A 20,216-nucleotide genomic window follows, 5' to 3' on the forward strand; every position below is an offset into this window, starting at 1 on the left:
GGTTTAATATTTGTTAATAGTGCGATATGATTCGAGGTATTGTATGCCATATGGCTGTAGGATCGCAATATCTTTCGTGTGCAGACATCTATGATCTGTTGGCATGAGCTAAGCTGTTTAGCAATTACCGGTTTGATATCCTAGCAGTGTTAGGATGATGTTTGTTCTCTTTTAACCTGCCTGACTCCTTTTGTCATTTCTTAGATGCTATTCTCAAATAATGCAAATTTGGATTTGTTTAGATAGAGGTGGCTTGGACTCAACTTATCCGATGAAATATTAGTTATCAAGATTTTTAACTCCAAAAAATGGGTCTCTTCTTTGTTCAACCATACAAACACTCAAACTGATTCAGTATCCATAGTTTGCATAAAAATTATGAACCACGTTCACAATTTTTCATGTACCTATATAATTTCTGCAATATGTTATTTGTATATTATAATAGTTTTTTTTTTATATTATGAGTCTAAAATGCTGAGGCTAATTTTTCTGATATAAGCATAATGATGATGGTGTGGTTTGGAAACTAAAAAGGCTGAGGCTAGGATTAGAGGCCCTGATTGCTGGTAAGTGGTAACTGAAGCAGATCCGAATCTTTGGTATTTCAATCTAGCTATCAAAACTTTGAATAAAAAAAATTATGTGGATTCTTGGATCTGGTAAAAAGATGATCTATTCCAATGTGAAATTCATGAAACTATTCCTCAACTACAGTGATTTCTTCCATTTCCTGATCTAAATGCCTAGCTCACAGTCAACGGTGATGTCCTTTGTTACAAAAATATCCCATTAACTCATGTAAATGATTCTAACGAAATGAACCTTAAAAAGTTACAAAATATAATCAAATATAAGTCTCTCGACATGCAACACTGAACTTATTGCACTTTTAATCCTTCATTGACACAACTGCTTTTTCTGTTCGCTGCATTTTTTTTCTGTTTCTCAAGCTTTTTCATTTATGTTGATATATGTTTTAATGGATGGTAAGAAATTGGCTGAAGTAAGTGAAAAGTTGAATAACGGAGAAAGTATCTAGATAAAGGCTTTGCATTAGTAGAATATAGACGGGATTTATGAAAATTTAGTCGTGATATTGCAATTGTCAACTAATATTATTAAAGGATAAAGTAATGCGAAGTTTAATTTGTTTAAGTTTCTTGGTTTTATTTAATAGAATGAAATGTTTTGGCTTGCAGATGTAAGAAAATATTAGGGAGATGTGAATATAAATGTATAGAATTACTATTAAGTCGGATATGTTATACGGATTTAGTGTTGTTAATTATGATGTCCCAAATAGCTATGTTGAATTTGACCTAAATAACAATGTTAAAATGGAATTGTGCAAAACATAGATACATGATAAATGATTATATTAGAGGAATGAAGTGAGTAGCATTTGTTGTAGATAAAATAATGATCAATATACTTAAATAGTTGAACTTGTACAACAAAGGGTAAATGATGCACCAATCAACAGACCATGTGATAGAATTAATGTTGAAGAATTAGGTCAGAAAAGAGCCATCCACAGGGAGCATGAATAGAAGTAGTGAAGGGATTTGTACAAAACATGATTAACACTTCAACCAATCTTCAATATGAATGAATGGAGGATGAGTATTCATAATTGATAAGGACATCTGACCGTGAAAGTTTAATAGAGGAGGAGCCGAAGATCAACAACCATGATTGTATCACTTTATTTTGAGTTATTATTTTTATTTTGATTTATTTATGCATTTTTCTGTTTTTACCCTCACTTGAGAGAGTAGACCTATGTGACCCCAGGGGGCACTTTTATCATTTGTCTTATTATTGTATTTTGGCTATTTATAGCCCCCCTCATCTTTTTTTGAGGTAATGGATGATTATTAAGAAACAAATTCAGCACTTTTATTCTTGAGAGCTTTGAGAGTTCTTATGAGAGGTGAAGTCCCTAGGTGAGGGCAACGTATTACTCACTAGCCACAGGAAGCGTCCGGGCTCGTGGTTTGAAGTCACTAGGTGAGGGCAAAGTATTACCCATCAGCCGCAGGAAGCATTTGGGCTTGTGGTTTATCTTCTCCATTGACTCCCTCCCTTTCTCCAAGCCGTTGGCCCCCATCTCCACCATCGTCACTCCTTTCTCCTAGCTGTCGGCCACCCTCTCTCTTCCTCCTAATTGCCGGCCCAACATCCGCCTCTCCTCCTTCCTAGCCGCTGGCGCTAACCCTAATCCCCTCCTAGCCACCGACCACATCTCCCCTCCTTTGCCTCCAAAATTTTCAATATTACTACTTTCCTAAAATTGATCATGATGAATTTGGAAGGATATTAATTCAATCTTGAATTAATTTCAAATTTGAATTCTTTCCTAATTTAACATGAGTTATATTTGAAAAGTTTCTCAATCAAATCATTTTGAATTTGAATTCAAATTAAAAGGGATATGGACATTAAATCTCTTTTAATTAAATTGGCTTTGCTTGGAAACTTTATGAAATCCTTTCTAACTCCTCCCTTCCTCCTTTAGTTGCCGGCCCTACCTCTCACCTTTCTAAATCCTATTTCTATCAAGGCTCCTAATTACATTTCCAATCAATGTCCATTAAAGAATTTCAAATTCCTAATTGATTACTTTCCATATGTGACGTATCTTAAATAAGGAAGGTTTTAATTTCAGATTTTAATTCAATTCGAATTTAAAATTCTTTCCTAAAATAAGAGAAGTTATATTAGAGAAGTCCCTCCAATCAAGGCCAACTAAATTCAAATTTAATTTAGAGAGTCAATTGCATTAAAGCCTCTTTCTCCATTTAGATTGGCTTTGATTGGCAATCTATCTCAATCCCTTAATTCCCTCCCACATCCCCTCCTCACTCCCATAACCGCCGACCCTCTCTCTCCCTCTCTTTCCCTTTTTGCTTCCTCAAATTAATTCTCTCCTCAATCAATTCCTCCCAAATTAATTTCAGATTTTCTATTTGCTGGAATTAATTTTAGATTTCTAATTTTTAATCATTGCTTGCTTTTCATTCTACAGCAATAATGCTGCCCACAAATAGTCAAGATAAGGCTAATGATGATGGTGATGATTGATTGATCTTGATGTCGCTGTCGTCATGTGACTAGAAGACACTATGGTGTGGAGGTGATAAATGGGCATAAAGTACGTAGAGTTGTTTTTCAGTTGTAAGATTTCATCAATGTGCAAACAATCACCAGTCTCTGGTGTTAAGAAAATTGTAGTATACGCTAGTACACTCTCCCATGCATGCTTTTTTACCATTCTTGCATTCTATTACTTTTTTGGTACTAATATTAACATTTGTTTTGTAGTTTTTTTTTTCAACCCTGTTAGCATTTTACAAGTTTTTTTTGTAAACTTAATTGGTGGCTAGAGCAAACTTAGTCAACTAAGTTGATTTATGGTTAATCATGAAATAATGACTTATTGTTATTCACGGAATTGATGATTTTATGAAATGCAACTTATTAAAGGCAATGGTGATAGCTTGTTTCTTTAAAATTATCAGATGACGTTGTGATTGACACTACCTCGTTCTTCTTTAACAGAGTATATTCTACTGGTTCTTGATCACAGGCAGTTGGAAATTGCAGTAATGATGAAAACTACAAATGGCAACCTGTAGAAGCAGCACTATACTGTATCCAAGCTATATCGAAGTCCATTTCACTACAGGAAGTGGAAATATTACCCCAGGTGTATTACGTGTATTTATGAAAGGCATCGTTACAATAATCTGATTTTGTAAAATTTTGGGTAGCAAGACCCCTTTTTTTCAAGTAGTCTGGTTGCATGGCATGATGATTTCAAAATTTCAACTTCTAAATTAGGCTGAATATCTTTACTTTTGTGACCATTTAAAGGTTGAAGCCATAACCCAATCTACTTATGCGTCCAAATCTCTTATTTTCTCTTCCTTATACTTTTGCCTGTCTACTTGCCTTTGACTCGTGTAACAATACTAAAGTAGAGGCTGACTCAGCTTGATTAATCTTATTACTGCTAATTTGCAACACACTTAATTTACAAGCATAGAACAATGACACCTAATCTTAATGAAATTTTTATATCTTTCATTTGAAGCTTCTTGTTTTAAATCTGGAAATCGAAATAATTTTTTTCTTGTTTTTAAATATAGTTGCCTAGAAACACATTATCGTGCAGTCTGATTTTATGACAGTAATTTAACTCCAATTTTTGGCTATGCTAGGCACGGTTTTTCATCCTATTAATAAAAGGATACTGATCTGTAAACCTATCTCTAGGATCCTGTAAAAGAAACATATTGGATGCACTAACATCATGAGTTGCTTTAGAGAACTAAGAACCATCTTGACATAGCAGCCGCAGGCCCCCATCTCCACCATTTTGCATTGTCTAGCATGCTGAAATTTTATGGTCAACAGAATGAGGTTTCATTCTTCTATAAAAGAGAACTATTGTTCAAGTGCTTATTAGCTTAGTTGCTGTTCTACGAAATCTCAGGTTATGGCATTACTGGCAAAACTCCCCCACCAACCTCAATTACTTCAAACTGGTACTTTTTTCTGCAATGGGGATTCCCTGGTTTCAAATTTTTTTATATAATTTAATTGAAAATATAACTTATCATCTTTTTTATTCCCTGTTGGTTGATGCTTAACAGTTTGTTCTACAATTGGAGCCTATTCAAAATGGATAAATTCTGCTCCAGTTGAACATCCAATCCTACCTCCTCTAGTTGATATTCTTACTAAAGGCATGAGCACTTCAGAAGAGTCTGCAGCCGCTGCCACTCTTGCATTCAAATTCATCTGTGAAGGTATATTAGAATTATATTCCCACTTTTTTTTCAGTTTTGTTTAGCCCATGTGCAAATTATGAAAACCTTAAAACGTAGTAATAACAACAATATTCATGCTTATGATCCAAATTGTTGGGTCATCTTTGTTTGCATCACTCATTCTGTAGCAAAGCTAAATTCATTCAAAATGTTTTTTTTTTTAATTCTATTTGTTTCCTTCTATAAATTAATTAACAAGTGGAAGGAAAGTCAGATGAATTACTATGACTGCAGGAATGGAAATTTTTTTTATTGTATTTATGAAATTTAATTTTATGTTATACATTCATGTCAGACTCCTCTCTCTCAAAAACTTCTTTCCATTTTTTTCAATTCTTTTGTGTCTACAATCAACTAACTTTTATTTTTAAATATTATTGAAACAATATTTTTCTCGCTAGCTACCTTTTATAGTGTGCAGTTGTCTTTTAGCATACATTCTGTGCAACGTGATTGGCATCATTTGTACTGAGCATGTTGATGAATTCGTAACAATACTAGGAAATGAGAAAGATGGGGGTAGATGGGGCAATGAAATGTTCCGGTTGTCCAAACGGTGGTGTAGGTGAAAGTGAAACTACTCGTGCTGCTGTAAAAAATTATTGTATGAAATGATCATTAGAAGAATGAGTATAACACATTCTCGTATGTACTTTCTGTATGGTTGTCTTAATTGTTGATGGGGATGGATTTTTTTTTAAGTTTATCTTTTTATTGCGAGCTGTGTAAAGTTGTGCTTATATGTAGATTGCAGAAAGCAGTTTTCGGGATCATTGGATGGTCTTTTCCATATCTACCATATAGCAATTAGTGGTGAAGGTGGCTATAAAGTATCAGCTGACGACTCAATGTACTTGGTTGAAGCCTTAAGGTAATTGACCTTTTCAATATCCCAGATGCATTTCGATTTTTTCCATTGACTTATTTGTTGTACTGTTTGTTTTTTATATGGTACTGTGGCAATTATAATCTATATTTAACCTGTGTTTTGAATTTGCTTTGTTAGTGTGGTTATAACGGAACTCCCAACAGAGCATGCCAAGAAGGCATTGGAGCTGCTTTGTCTTCCAACTGTTACTCCACTTCAAGTTAGATTTATCTATATGATATTTTATACTTGCGCCCCCAAAAAGATTGGGGGTACCATCTAATCAAGTTTGACATAAACATTTTTTTGATTGAACAAACAGGAAATGATTGGTCAAGGAGGTGCCTTTCAACAAATACCAGCAAGGCAGTTTACTTTTCATATTGACCGATTAGCTTGCATTTTCAGGTAATAAATTGTGTATTTATCAGATCTGTTCATTGGTGTTGTTTTAAATGAAGCTCTCTATTAATTTACTGGGCAAATTTTCAGGAATGTTAAACTACCTGAAGTCGTGGCAGGTGCTGTGCAAAGGCTTTGGCCGCTTTTCAAAACTATATTTGATCAGTAAGAACCAAAAGCTGGTTTCCTTCTTCAAGTATATATGTGCAATTTTCTCGTTATTATGACCTTTGTTTAATTAACATGTGATCTTTTGTAGCCGTGCTTGGGACACGAGGACAATGGAGTCCTTATGTCGTGCCTGTAAATATGCTGTAAGTATCTATAAAATTGGTTACTGATTAATCCTAAGCTATGCAAGGAACTGGTTTATATTATTACATCTTTTGAATTTATATGATACTTTCTTGTTAGAGCCCATCAATTGCAGCGTAATGTATATATATGGCCTTCAAGCACGATTAGACTCTTTAGTTGCAGTCTTTTCATTGATGTCGATAAGTAATTTATGTTCTAGAATTTTCTTAAGATGTTAATATTCATCCAATATATGGTAAAGAGAATGTTGAAAAGTTATCAACTGTGGAGCTAATGTTTTCGAGAGTCAAATCTCGTTGGGTCTCAAGCTTTTTTTTTTTAATGCTAAATGTTTTGTTCAATTTGATTAAGCAAGACAAAATATTTAACTTTTATCAGGAAACTTACTGAAAGAAAGTTATGGTCTGAATTATTCTTCAAACCAGAGATGCAACCAATTGTTGCTGGCTGAATGTAGAAATTAGGTGGATGCACTTAATGTTGAAAAGCAGGTGGAAAATAATTCAATTCGTTTATTCCAATAGGTAGGTTTATAGATATTTTAGGAGATACAATTTCCAATTAAAGGAACTAGAATAGGAAGCAAAATAACAAACGTAAACAGGCCATAGTCGGCCAACAAAGAGAAAAAGAAGAATGGTGTTAAGATACAGAGATAAACAAAATCTAGGAATGAATAAAGGAGTTACGATTCAAAACTTAGGCAACACATTATAGGCAAGAGCACACCCAAACTTTAACAATATCAGAACACCTCTAATAATCATAACCTTACATATAAGAATCCAGCATACTAATAATAACAACTGCACTCACAATTCTTCTAAAACCATATGTATGAGAGCTATAATAAAAGAAAATTAGATAGGAAAAGGGACTTTGATGCAAGCAAAAAATTAGGAAAAGCCCAATTTTTTTGCAAGCAAAAACTAACTCTTCCTTGGAAATAAAAATTACACAAAATTCCAAAAAAAAAGATAAATTAGACAAATTACAACTTTTATAAAATAAAAATGACTCTTACAACTCTTGACGCTTACAAACAAAAACATAAACTCCTAAAGCTGCATTTCCTTGCTTGAGAAGAAGGATACAAGTGGCGTCGAATTTGTGGAGAGAAGAAAGAGGTAAGAAGTCCAAGACGAAGATAGGAGAAGCTCGAAAGTCTTCCCAAGAAGTAGAAAAAGAAGAAGAAGTGGAACAAGCTCTTAAGCTTTTCCAAAAAAACCCTCATGTTTTCATGTCCAAAAATCAGCCATATATCATCCTCTCTTTGAATACAAAATACCTAATATTTATAAAAGAAAAAGGGGAGCCAAACAGCCACATAAAACCCCCATTTAAACCAATTAGGAAAGGGGAAGAGGAAGACCAGCCGTCAACACAAAACAAATCCCAAAAACAGCACAAGAATCGGGTAGGAGAAGCCACAGGAACATAGCCAGGGAGGGACCCGAAGAACCAACACAGAAACCAGGTAGGAGAAGCCACGAGAACACAGCCAGGGAGGGATCCGAAAAGCCAACACAGAAACCGGGAAGGAGAAGCCACGAGAAAGTAGCCAGGGAACAAACCGAAGAGACTCAGGGAAGGGGAAAGGAAAATGGGCAATAATTCCACTCCAATAATGAGCTATCCAGTAAAAAACTTTTCATAATAATGAGCTAAAGCTTTAGCTCAAGCATTTATGAGCTAAAACCAAGAAGTTCCCAAAGAACGCAACTCAAAACCAAAGCATCCAAGGCCCAACCTGAGAGCAACAGCAGCCCAAAAGACTAAAAGAACCCAAGCAAATAGCACATCCAAAGCTTGCGAAGTCCAAGAAACAATGGAGATGTTTTGACACCCCCCATGCCTACATCAGACTTTCTGGCTTGGGATTCTAGAATACATGCAAAAAAAGAGCGGTGATGGATGTTGTCTTTGAGAGAAAGAGATGTGGCTCAGGAGGGAGAGAGAGAGCTATGTAGGCAACTAGAGACATTTGAGATAAGAAATATATAAGAGAGGCTCTGCGACTATGAGAGGAGGAGACAAGAGAGCGAGTGGTAGAGCATAAACAAAATGGGCGAAAGAGTTATTATGGCATTTTCTATTTATGAATTGCTAATCATTATAATCCAAGGTGGCTAGTTAATCACTATCGATGGAGTAAATCCAATGATCAGGCATACATCCGCACTCCTTGTGACTTCACATCCTTCCTTATAGACTTAGAGCTATAGATTTAGAGAAAGACAACAACAAAAACATCAAACCTTTATCCCACCATGTGGGGTCGGCTAAATGAATCTTTTTTCTCCATTTTGCTTTGTTAAGAGTCAAATTCTCATTTAAATCTAATAAAGAAAGGTTATTTCTAATATTTTCTAATCAAGTCTTTTTAGGCCTACCTCAATCTTTTCTAACATAAGTCCAACTTAATACATCTACTTTCCTAACCGGGTTATCGGAAGGCTGCCATTTTATGTGATCAAACCATCTAAGGCGACTCTCTCTAATCTTATCTTCCACTGGAGCTACTCCAATCTTTTCATGTGTATGCTCATTTTGTATCCTTGTCTCTAAGAGTAAACCTACTCATCCAACTGAGCAAGCTTTGGAATTGGTATTTACTTCTTCATCAATTAGTTTATTTCATGGTTGCATAACTGCTATGAAACATAGTATGAAGCTGTGTTTTCTGCCAATGGGAGCTGAAGCTCAAGTTGTAAAACTTGTTAATTGTAAGAACAAGTGCAAAATGTTGATAAACTTTTGTTGTGAGGGTTTATTGGTGATTGTAGTTGATGGAGTTTGATTTAAGCTGATGCTTGTATTTTATTCATGCATGTGAGCTAACCTTTCTATGTTGTTTCTTGTGATCGTTAAATCACATGATCTATAGCACGTTCCATTGGATTATGTTCCCCTTCCTATCTTTGAAATTTTCAACTATATTTATGAGGATCATATGTGGCTTGATTTGTAAACATAAAAATGTGGCAATTCCATGTTTCTTGTTGCAAAAAGGAAATTCAGCTCTGTTTTCAGATTAATGTACATTATTTTTAGATGCCCGGTTAGGAAGGTTAAGGCATTAGATTTGACTTATGTTAAGAAAGGTAGAGGTAGACCTAAAACGACTTGTTTAGAAAAATGTTCTTTCTTTATTAAATTTAAATGAGAATTTGACTTTTAACAATACACAATGGTGAAAAATGATTCATGTAGCATGCCCTATTTAGTGGGACAAAGGCTTGATGTTGTTGTTGTTGTGTATTGTTAGATGCCTCTAATAATCTCTAGTTTTTGAAAGGTATCCTAGTTTGATGGCTGAATCCTATGGTTTCCATTGGTCTAATCAATCACAGTTTGGATTTATAAAACTTGTTCCAGGCTATTAAGTTGCTTATTCATAAGAACGAGAGGTGAGACCTTAAAGCATATGGTTCAAACTTAGTCCCTTCTAGTTTTTTAATGTAGTACCTTTTGTTGGAGATGATAAGTTTCAGCTAGAAACTTTTTATTCTTTGTTTTCCTGGTATCATTTATGCTGTGGTGGCTAACCATGAATCCATTTTGTTTTCCTAATTAATTGACTTCTCTTGTGCGTTTCTCCATGCATGGAAATGAGCAAGTTCTGTGTGTTGACAAATACTGCTGGTTTTTTATTCACTTTTTCTGTGGTTCAATGGACATGGAAAAACCTCTATGTTGCACATGGTAGCTTTATTTGAAACTTCGTTATTTTACCCTGAAAGTTTTTCCTATCTTATAGGTAAGAACATCTGGAAAATTTATGGGCATCACAATTGGTGCAATTCTAGAAACAATCCAGGCATTGTATCAGCAACACAACCAATCTTGCTTTCTTTATCTATCAAGTGAAGTTATAAAAGTAGGTTTTCTTAGCTGTGATTAAAATGTTATACTTTAGAGCTGCTTTTTCCTTTGCTTGACCATTTTGCACTACCAGATATTTGGATCTGATCCATCTTGTGCAAGCTACCTCCAGAGCTTAATAGAAATGCTTTTCAGTCATACAACAAAACTTCTTTTGACAATTCAAGTAATAATTATAACTTACTGTTTCCTTCACTCCAAGGTAATCTGTACTTTTTAGTTCTACACTTATTTCTATGTCTTGAATGCAGGATTTCACGGCTAGACCTGATATAGCAGATGATTGTTATCTATTGGCATCAAGATGTATTCGATACTGTCCTGATTTATTTGTTCCTTCCTCTGTTTTTCCTTCATTAGTTGACTGTGCGATGATTGGTGCAACCATACAACACAGGTAAAATATGATCCCTTGCTTCTTCTGTCTGTTAAGACTGGCTAACATAGGTTAACTGTATTCTCCATTCTGGTAGTCTGCTTTTGTATTAAAATGTTTGACAAATAATTTTACCTGAATCCAGATGCAATTTTAAAGATTCAAGATCAATTTGACGGTTTTTTGTTCATGTTCTAAAATTTTATGTTGCTCAGAATTTTTTCATCTGTTTACTTGTTGATGTTGGAGTGTTTCAGTTTTTACAATCAATTTCTTAGGTCGTCGGCATCCACCCCTTCAACAAGCCCGCCAAAGCTAGAAGCATAGGGCCGAAGGTACAAAAATCTTCTGACAAGTCAACAAAGACAAATCAGGCGATTCTCCATTAATGTCCGCAGCACAAAGCACAGGACAAAAGAAATCAATATCTCAACCATCTCTTGATATATCGAAGAGATCTATTGAGAAAGAAAATTTTAGTGTGACATCCAAGCAAATAATTGGAGATCCACTAAATGAAAAAACCTAGTGTGACATCTAGAACAAATATCTAGAGATCCACAGGGTCAAATAGCTTACAACAAACGCGATTCGCTCTAGACGCGTATCAAATTTGTTTGGGGGCATTTGTTAACCTCTGTATAGAAGAAAAAAAAAATCCTGCATACATACATCTTACCCGTCGGATCCTCAAATTCTGCCGAGATTTGCGCCGATTCGGCGCCGTCCGCGATCGCTTTCCAGGTATCACGCGACACCGCAGTGCCTCGATCGCATCTCTTCAGCGTCGTTAAATAGAAGCCGAACACCTCCCGACCTCCTGCTCTCCCCGACTCCACACGCCAAATCCCTGCAGGCTGCCGAGCTCTTCTCCTCTCGTTCTTCCTCCACGACCTCCCCTTTATTCCCTCAAGCCGAGCCCTCTCAGCTCTTCCGATCCAGACGAGAGAGAGAGAGAGAGAGAGAGAGAGAGAGAGAGAGAGAGAGAGCTGCCTGAAATCTCGCCGAAAAGCACTGTACATGCAGCGCCGTTTACGTCGATTCCCGAAAATCCTTCGCAGGCCTCGATCCTTGCCTTCTTCGCGTCTATAAAACGAAGAGGGAGAGACTTCCTTCGGCTGCTGCTTCTTACACGCGATCGAGCTCCCGACACCTCCTTACTTCTCTTGCCCGAAGCCACTCGCTCTTCAACCTCCTCAGGCCGCCGACCTCCACCAAAGCCGTGCCCTCTTCTTCCTACGCCGAGAGAGAGAGAGAGAGAGAGAGAGAGAGAGATCTACCTTCCTCCATTTCGCACTCAACGCCAGCAGCCGATCTCCTCTCCTTCCCGCGACCGAACCCAGTCACCCGATCTCCTCTCTTACCTGTGACCGACGCCTTGCCCTAGCCTCCATTCCACGACTCCCTTCTTGTAGGGATCGGAGGTTACAACATTTTGATCGGGAAAGGCGACAAGAGCTGCTCTCTGTGAAGGTAACTCTCTCCCTCACGCGCGCTTATTCGGCCAGATCTGGTGAACCCGATGGGATTCAGCTCAAATCCTGCTCAAATCATTTCATAGATAGGTTTAGATATAATTAAGTATAATTATTTATAATTAATTATTATAAATAATGATTAATTATTAATAATTATATTTAATCAAATTATTTATTAACTATTATTAACCATGCCTAATTGTTATTGATTATATTTAATAATTATTTAATTATAATTATGATTAATTAGTTAATTACTCAAGCTGGAGACCAGCTTGCAATTACTCACTCAAAGGTAGAGCTGCATTGGTTATGGATAGGATATCAACCACCCGAGAATTCCGACAATGAAGGCCGGTTGTGGAAACTAGTATTCCTCAACATTCTGGCAATGAAGGCCGATGATAGGAATATGTATTTTTTCATAATTCTGGCAATAAAAGCTGGTAGAAGGACTAATATTTCTCCAAATTTTGGCAATGAAGGCCACAACCACAAAACAGAGGGCACGAGCGGTTTGGACTTACTTGACTCTCGTTCGATGTCCTACGGCAATGAAGGCCGCTTGCACAAAATAGAGCTTGCACAAAATAGAGGGCACAAGCTGTTTGGACCGCACGACTCCAACAACAATGAAGGCCGCTTTCTCCTCTCTGCTTTCTTTGATTCGTATATCACAAGCGATTCCGACAATGAAGGCCGGTAAAAGAATCAATATTCTTCAAAAGTTCGATAGTTTTTGATAGTAATGAAGACTATCTATTGGATTTTGGACAGCAATGAAGGCTTCCAAAATAAGATCCCTTTGATCTTAAGTTACGGCAATAAAGGCCGATTTTATATCAGTAATGAAGGCTGGTTTTTGTTTTCACTTTTTAAGGCTTTCTCGGTTTATTAAACCGAACCGGCCCAGCCTTGATTTTAAGGCTCAGATCGGGGCAAGCTAGGCACGGGCAAGATTCCGTCCCTTTAGTCGCAAGAGCAGGTCCATGTGTGCGAGCCTCTAGACGAAGCTTCCGATTTCGATTGATTTCTCCAGACGAGGTTTCCAGACTTGCGAATCTTGCATGCGAGCCTTCTGAACGGCAGAAGGTGGTGTCTATCTCCCAAGTCACACGCAGGCGTGTCGATCACGAGCTATGTCCCGCGAGTCGTAGTGGCTTCCTCCCGCGAGTCGGATAGTTGGCTTTGTCCCGCGAGTCACAGGTGTCGATCGGGCTTCCGATCAGCTTCGTCTTCCGCACGGACGGTTCCGAACGGGTACGACACTTCTGCTCCTTCATTTCCTTCGTCTCCTTCGTGGATGTTCGTCGAGGCTCCTTCGACGATATTTCTGACGGAGTCAAGGCTTCCATCTGCGGCAGCAACTGGCGGAATCGGCACTTTCCGTCTGGCAGAATCGGCGGCCTCTTACAGCTTCAGAAGGTTGGATCGTTCGGCAATGAAGGCCTCCCGATCGGCTCTGATACCATGTTAGAATTCATAGAATTTGAGAAGGGTAAAAATACCTTCTACTTATTATACAAAATTATTCATATTTATAGATCTATACAAGATGTCTTAATAAAGAAATAAATAACTTCTAATTGATACATAATTGTTTCAATATAATCCTTCCTAATTCAGCTACCCAAATATAGAAGGATATTGGCCTGATCCAAGTGAGCCTCCCACGGATTCTCATCCTGACTGTGGGATCAAATGCTAAGGGATGACTGAGATTTTGACACGTATAATTATGATTCTTATAATAGCGGGATGTGTTCTCTATTGCTTTAATTGCCTAATCAGATTTGGGATATTCCTACAAGTTCTTTCAATTCAGTTCTTAGAATTCATGGTGTTGGAACCCACAAGTTTATGCGAAAGAAGAAAATGAGGTTGCCAAGAATGCATGCCAAAGAAGGAAACCATGATCCCATGGATTTATTCCAAGAAAGGAAATTAAAATCCCATGTATCATTCCAAGGAAATCCAAAACCTATTTGGGCATGGAAATCATGTTAGGAATTTCAACACCCTTCATCGACACTTACACCAAATGAGCCTAAGAAGTCTCGTTGTTGATTCCTGCTCTCAACCTTCATCATCATCATCATCATTAATACTTAATTGACGATTCCTACTCTTGCCTTTCATTGCTGCCACTTGATGACTCCTGCGACTTCAGCATGAAGTCGACCCACAACATTATAGAAATGGCTCTTCATCATCGCGTTCACTGATCCTTCTACGATCGCACCCTTCGTCCTCATCATTTCTTGATTGCATCTCTACTACTATAGTTATAGTCTCTATTATTCTAAAGAGACCTTTTTTCCAATCATCTTTCTTTAACGAGACATGTTTCTTTTCAATGGTTAGATTAATAAATAGGTGTTTTATAATCTTTAGTAGTGGCTGGCCTATTTAAACAACTTTGTTGTTTCATTAGATAGAGTTCTATTTTACAATAAGTTATTTTCAGATTATCCTCAATTAGGGAAGGGGTTCCCTATTTTGGGTGGATTCGTGGATTTCCTTTCCTTGGTATTGGAGAGTTGGGAAGGGGGAAGGAGATGGTAGCGAAGTTTGCAGCTTCATCGCAATCGATTGTTAGATCTCTCACTCCTTTTCCATGGACTTTTCTAGGCTTGACTACTGATTTCCAGTGGTTGAAAAAGGTGGTCGGTGGTTGGTATTGTTGTTCAAGGTGGAAGTAGTATGGTGTGGGTACAAGCGTGCGTATGTCTCTGGTGGTATTAAGGTTCTATTATGATCGTGCAAGCCAACTGGTGTCAAATACCTTTCTTTCGTCTTCTTGTCATGCTGGCAACCCCCAAGGGAAGAAATAGTTACTAAGTCGAGGGATCTGGTGCTTGTGATTGTCTGAGATGAAAACTATGTAAAGGACATCTAAGATAGAGAAAACAATGCAAATGATATCAGCCATAAAGAAAATTGCATACGTTAGGAACATAAGTTGGGGTAAACAAAACTCTCAGGCTGAGACTCATTTGATAGAGCTAACCAACCATATTTAAGTACAAGGAAAACTCAACAATGAAGAAATTGAAAAACTCCGAGACTTTATATAATTTCTTAAGAGACCTTACAGTGCTTGGTCATTTGTAACCTAAGGTAAGTCTCTACTTGCTCTTAGATTACATATCTCATGTAAGTGGTTGGTCAAAGCTTGGTTGCAAAAAAAAGAAAAGAGAGGGTGTGATTAACATCAAATGACCCGTTCCTTATGCCTTGATAGGGCACAAAGCCTTTTGTCAGCTAAGTTGGGTTCAAATATGTCTCCTTAGGTAAATATCCATCCAAAGTCTACAAGGTACCCTAGGACAAAGCAACCAATAGCTATCGATAAGGATCCTTCAGTCAGGTTCGGTCGACTACCTCCTCTAAGTAGACTAGGGACCATGATAACCCGGGTCGACAAAACCATGGGATATTTATTGGGTTCATCATCATTCCCCCCACCATCCGCTTTAAGTGCGTGGTGATAAAATTTCAATTTCCAGATATCAAATTTTGCTGCTACTATATGTCAGATATTATGTATTTGTTCGACTACTAGCCTTAATTGAAAGTTCTCTATTGTTATTGGGAGGGGTAATTAACTTTAGGGGCTTGCGCCTATAGGAAACTTGAACTCAAATCATAAAATCATCGCAAAATGAGGAAAAATCTCTAGGTAATGCCTTATCTAAAATCCAATCTGCCTTCTGAAAATTTACCTTGGAACCTACACGTTAAAACTTTCCTCGCCGACACGAAAAATAAAGCGGTTGCGGAGAGGTTGGGCACAAATTTTCGGAGCCTACATAAGAATTGAAAAAATAATTTAATCTGCATGTCTTATGTGCCCACAAGAAGTTAATTAGAAGATGTTTTTATTAGAAGGATTAAGTGGACCAATATTTCATGAAATCATCTCGAAGGTGAAGACATCTATTTTCTATAGCTTGAGGGGGAGTGTTGGAAGCCATAGATTAGGCCAAGGAAACCAGTATCCAATGGATTTAAGTTAACTTTTAAATTATCATTTGAATAAATAAAGTGTTTTTTTTTTTTATTTTGCATCAAAATGCATTATTTTTTTATCTAGTGACCATTTGATTTACTGAAAAAAATAGTATAAAAGGAAAGTAATATATTTGAAATACTTTAGATTTATTTGGATGAGTGTAAAATAAATGTAGGTAATTATTTTTTTTTATTTGACTTGAAGAAAAATGAATGTATTGTAAAAAGTCCAATGATGGTGGTGGCAGGCGGTGGCCAATAGGGTGGCGGTAAGCGGGGGCTGGGGCAATGGCAAGGAAGGGCTAATGGGGGTAGTGGCGGGTGGCGACAATAGGTGGTGAGTGTCTGTGGCCATGATGACGATGACTGAGAATTTATAGTGTAGTTCAAACTCGATTAAATCTATCAATTTTGAAATATACCAAAATTGAACTAGAAGATGAATTCCATAACAACAAGAACAACATCAAGCCTTTATCTGATTATGTGGGGTCGGCTACATGTATTGTTTTCCTCCATTGTGTCCTGTTAAGAGTCAAACTGTCATTTAAATCTAATAAAGTGGGGCCATTTCTAATATTTTTTGACCAAGTCTTTTTAGGATTGCCTCTACCTTTCGTAATATAAGCCAAATCTATTACATCTACTCTCCTAATCGGGTCATTGGAAGGTCGTTGTTTTATGTGACCAAACCATTTAAGATGACTCCCTCTAATCTTATCTTCCACTGGAGTTACTCCAACCATTTCACATATATGCTCATTTTGTATCCTGTCTCTAAGAGTGAAGCCACTCATCCACCTGAGCATCCTCATCTTTGCAACATAACTTAATATTATGCTTCACTTTAAATGGCCAACATTCTACATCATAAAGCATTGCAGGTCTAACCACCATCTTATAGAGTTTTCCCTTAAGTTTTAGTGGGACTTTCCGATCGCACAACAAGTCCGATGCATTCCTCCATTTCAATCATCCAACATGAATTCTACTAATAATATCCCCATCTATTTCATGATCACTCCGAACAATAGACCCAAGATATCTAAAACATGTCCTCTTGTTAATTGACTTTATTACCAAAATCACAATCCTCCCATAGGATCTATTACTTTTGAAATTACACTCCGTATATTCGATTTTAGATTTTCTCATACAAAAACCTTTAGACTCTAAGTTTGACCTCCATAATTCATGTTTGCCTTTAACTCCCTCTCTAGTCTTATCTACAAGAAGAATATTATCAGAAAAAAGCATACACCATGATATAACATGATGGGGACATCGATAAGAGGTTTCGACGTGTCTATCAGAGGCGATACAGAAGATCGATGGCCATGATGGAGAATATTTACTATTGATGCATTTTATGTATTAGTTATTTTATTTTCAGTCTTTTTTCCGTTTTTTACCCTTATGAGTAGTTAGCCACTATTGTTTCCCAAGGGGCATTCTAGTCTTTTATTTTCTTTGTCATTTTGAGGCCTATATATGTGGCCATTTCTTATGTAATGGGGATGTTTTGATAAATGAAATTCTGAAGTTCTCTTTGTTTTCTCCAATGTTGAGTGCTTGAGTGAAGATGAAAGCCTAGGAGAGGCGATTGCAATACCCTTCAGCCTTTGGAAGAGTCCGAGGCTCACAGCTCCACCCTCGCTCCCCCCTCTTTTCCCCTCCAACTCTCTCCCTTCCCCACATCCCGCCGGCTCCCTACTCTCACCGCCGCCCACCCCTCCTGTTCTCCTCAAATCCCCCACTACCCGATAACCACCCCAACCCACCGTCCACTCCAGCCCCTCCCGCCGCCCCTTGGCCTCCACCCGAGCCTCACCACCACGCCACCTCCTCCTCACCATACCGCCGGCCTTACCACCAACCATGAATCCCCATTGATTGTATTGATTACTTTCCTAATTTAGGTAATAAAATTTGGAGGGATTTCAAAATTCAAATTCAAAATTGATTTGGATTAAATTCTCTCCTAAATTTACTATCCTAATTAGGCAACCAATAAAGCCTTACAAATCTGAAATTAATTTCAGATTTCCCACTCTAATTTATTTAATTACTTGGGCCCACAATCCAAGTAATTAAATCTCCCTAAATTCCTCCCTATAGGGCCGGCCACCCTCTCTCTCTCTCCAATCTCATTAATTGGAATTTGGTATCCAATCAAGGATCCAATTAATTAAATCACTTCCCCAATTCCCTCCCCCATCTCCATTTATTTCAAATTTCAAATTTGAAACTCTCTCAGCCTAATTTAATTCAAAAATCTGAACCTAATTTCAGATTTTGAAATTAAATCACTCCGAACCCTCACCCGAACCGCCTGGCCCTTTCTCTCTCTACTTTGGCCGCCCCTCTTCTTGCTCCCTCCCTTGGGAAGTTTTGAAGCAAAGAGAAGAAGACGACGCCCTCTTCAATGTCGAATGGCCGATCCCGAGGTTGATCACGGTTTCGCTTACAACGATCGTGGGGAGATTGACATTCTTCTCTCTGCTTTCTATGACCCCGATTGGAATACGACGAGACAGTGGAAAGATATGTCAAGCGCATCCTCTATTGCTTAGCACATACGATCGATCCTCAAAAGCATAAGAAGCCTTGACTTCTCGTTGGGAGATCTACCCCTTCTTCGTCCGTGGCTACCTCTCCATCGACGAAGAACTTTGGTACTATCTTCCTAGTGGCAATTTCTCTCATCGTATGCTTCATCTTCAACCGCTAAGCCTAAGAGTGATTGAGTGAGAATGGTAACCCATCATGAACTTTCTAAACATCAACCGTGGGATTTTATTACAACATATTTATTTTTACTGTGATAATTTCAGATCTATCTTAATTTGTTCTAAACTTCTAGTCTTGTAATTGCTTACCATAATAAATTGACGATTGAGAGCTCTTTAATCTCGCCTTACGAAACATTGTTCTTAAATAGCAAGTATCGTGTATCTTTTAATATTTCTATGCAATTCTTGTTTGTCTCACATCATATTTGGTATCAGAGCATGTTAGGCATGCATGACATGTGCTAGAAAAACATCCTAAGGTCTAGCCAAGCAACAACAACAACAACAACAACAACATCAAGCCTTTATCCCACTACGTGGGGTCGGCTACATGAATCCTTTTTCTCCATTGTGTCCTATTAAAAGTCAAATTCTCGTTTAAATCTAATAAAGAAAGGTCATTCCTAATATTTTCTAACCAAGTCTTTTTAGGTCTACCCCTACCTTTCTTAACATAAGTCAAATCTAATACCTCTACTCTCCTAACCGGGTCATCGCAAGGCCGCCGTTTTATGTGACCAAACCATCTAAGGCGACTTTCTCTAATCTTATCTTCTACTGGAGCTACTCCAACCTTTTCACGTATATGCTCATTTCGTATCCTATCTCTAAGGGTAAAGCCACTCATCCACCTGAGCATCCTCATCTCTGCCACACTTAACTTAGTATTATGCTTCTCTTTTAAAGGCCAACATTCGGCACCATAAAGCATTGCAGGCCTCACTACCATCTAAGGTCTAGCCAAGCATTAGTCCTAAAAATTTGCATGCATATCATCGCCTAGATAATTTTATTTCACTGTTTTCGTTGCTGCCCATGGATTTCCTGCATGCATTTAGGGGAGTTAAGTCAATCTATACAGTGTCTTAGTGCTGCCATCAAACCCATAACTCTTCTAAGTGCTTAGGATAACTACACCCTTAGTGTAGGCTGCTGTCCTTACTGTTCCAGCCACATTTAGCTGTCATTTTGTCAACTTAAAGTCATGCCTAGGTGTTGTCCTCACCCTAGTAGTATCCCTATAACACTTGGGCAATTCTCTTGGAACTTTTACCATATGTCTTCTCTAAATCAATACATATCATATGCAGATCCTTATTCTCTTTATACTTCTCCAACAAACCTCTTAATAAATGTATAGTTTCCATAGTAGACCTACTTGACGTGAATCCAAATTGATTTTGAGAAATATTAATATCACGTCGTAACCTATGCTCCATAACTCTCTCCTATAGTTTTAAAGTA

The 20,216-nt window shown here is 37.5% G+C and overlaps 1 protein-coding gene across 8 annotated transcripts in view; it reads left to right on the plus strand.

Annotated features, from left to right (window-relative positions):
• The window catches only part of LOC110096948 (transportin MOS14), an 82,192-nt gene that overhangs the window by 59,652 nt on the left and 2,324 nt on the right, over window positions 1-20,216 (plus strand). For all 8 annotated transcript variants that reach the window (XM_028693626.1, XM_020823115.2, XM_028693627.1 and 5 more), the window contains 11 exons: window positions 3,593-3,712; window positions 4,502-4,553; window positions 4,662-4,817; window positions 5,586-5,709; window positions 5,845-5,926; window positions 6,029-6,114; window positions 6,199-6,273; window positions 6,368-6,422; window positions 10,187-10,306; window positions 10,385-10,477; window positions 10,563-10,708. In XM_028693626.1, the coding sequence (XP_028549459.1) occupies window positions 3,593-3,712; window positions 4,502-4,553; window positions 4,662-4,817; window positions 5,586-5,709; window positions 5,845-5,926; window positions 6,029-6,114; window positions 6,199-6,273; window positions 6,368-6,422; window positions 10,187-10,306; window positions 10,385-10,477; window positions 10,563-10,708 (1,109 nt within the window). The remainder of the gene's footprint in view (window positions 1-3,592; window positions 3,713-4,501; window positions 4,554-4,661; window positions 4,818-5,585; window positions 5,710-5,844; window positions 5,927-6,028; window positions 6,115-6,198; window positions 6,274-6,367; window positions 6,423-10,186; window positions 10,307-10,384; window positions 10,478-10,562; window positions 10,709-20,216) is intronic.

This window comes from Dendrobium catenatum, unplaced genomic scaffold (assembly GCF_001605985.2).
Source record: "Dendrobium catenatum unplaced genomic scaffold, ASM160598v2 fragScaff_scaffold_334, whole genome shotgun sequence".
Classification (NCBI taxonomy): domain Eukaryota; kingdom Viridiplantae; phylum Streptophyta; class Magnoliopsida; order Asparagales; family Orchidaceae; genus Dendrobium; species Dendrobium catenatum.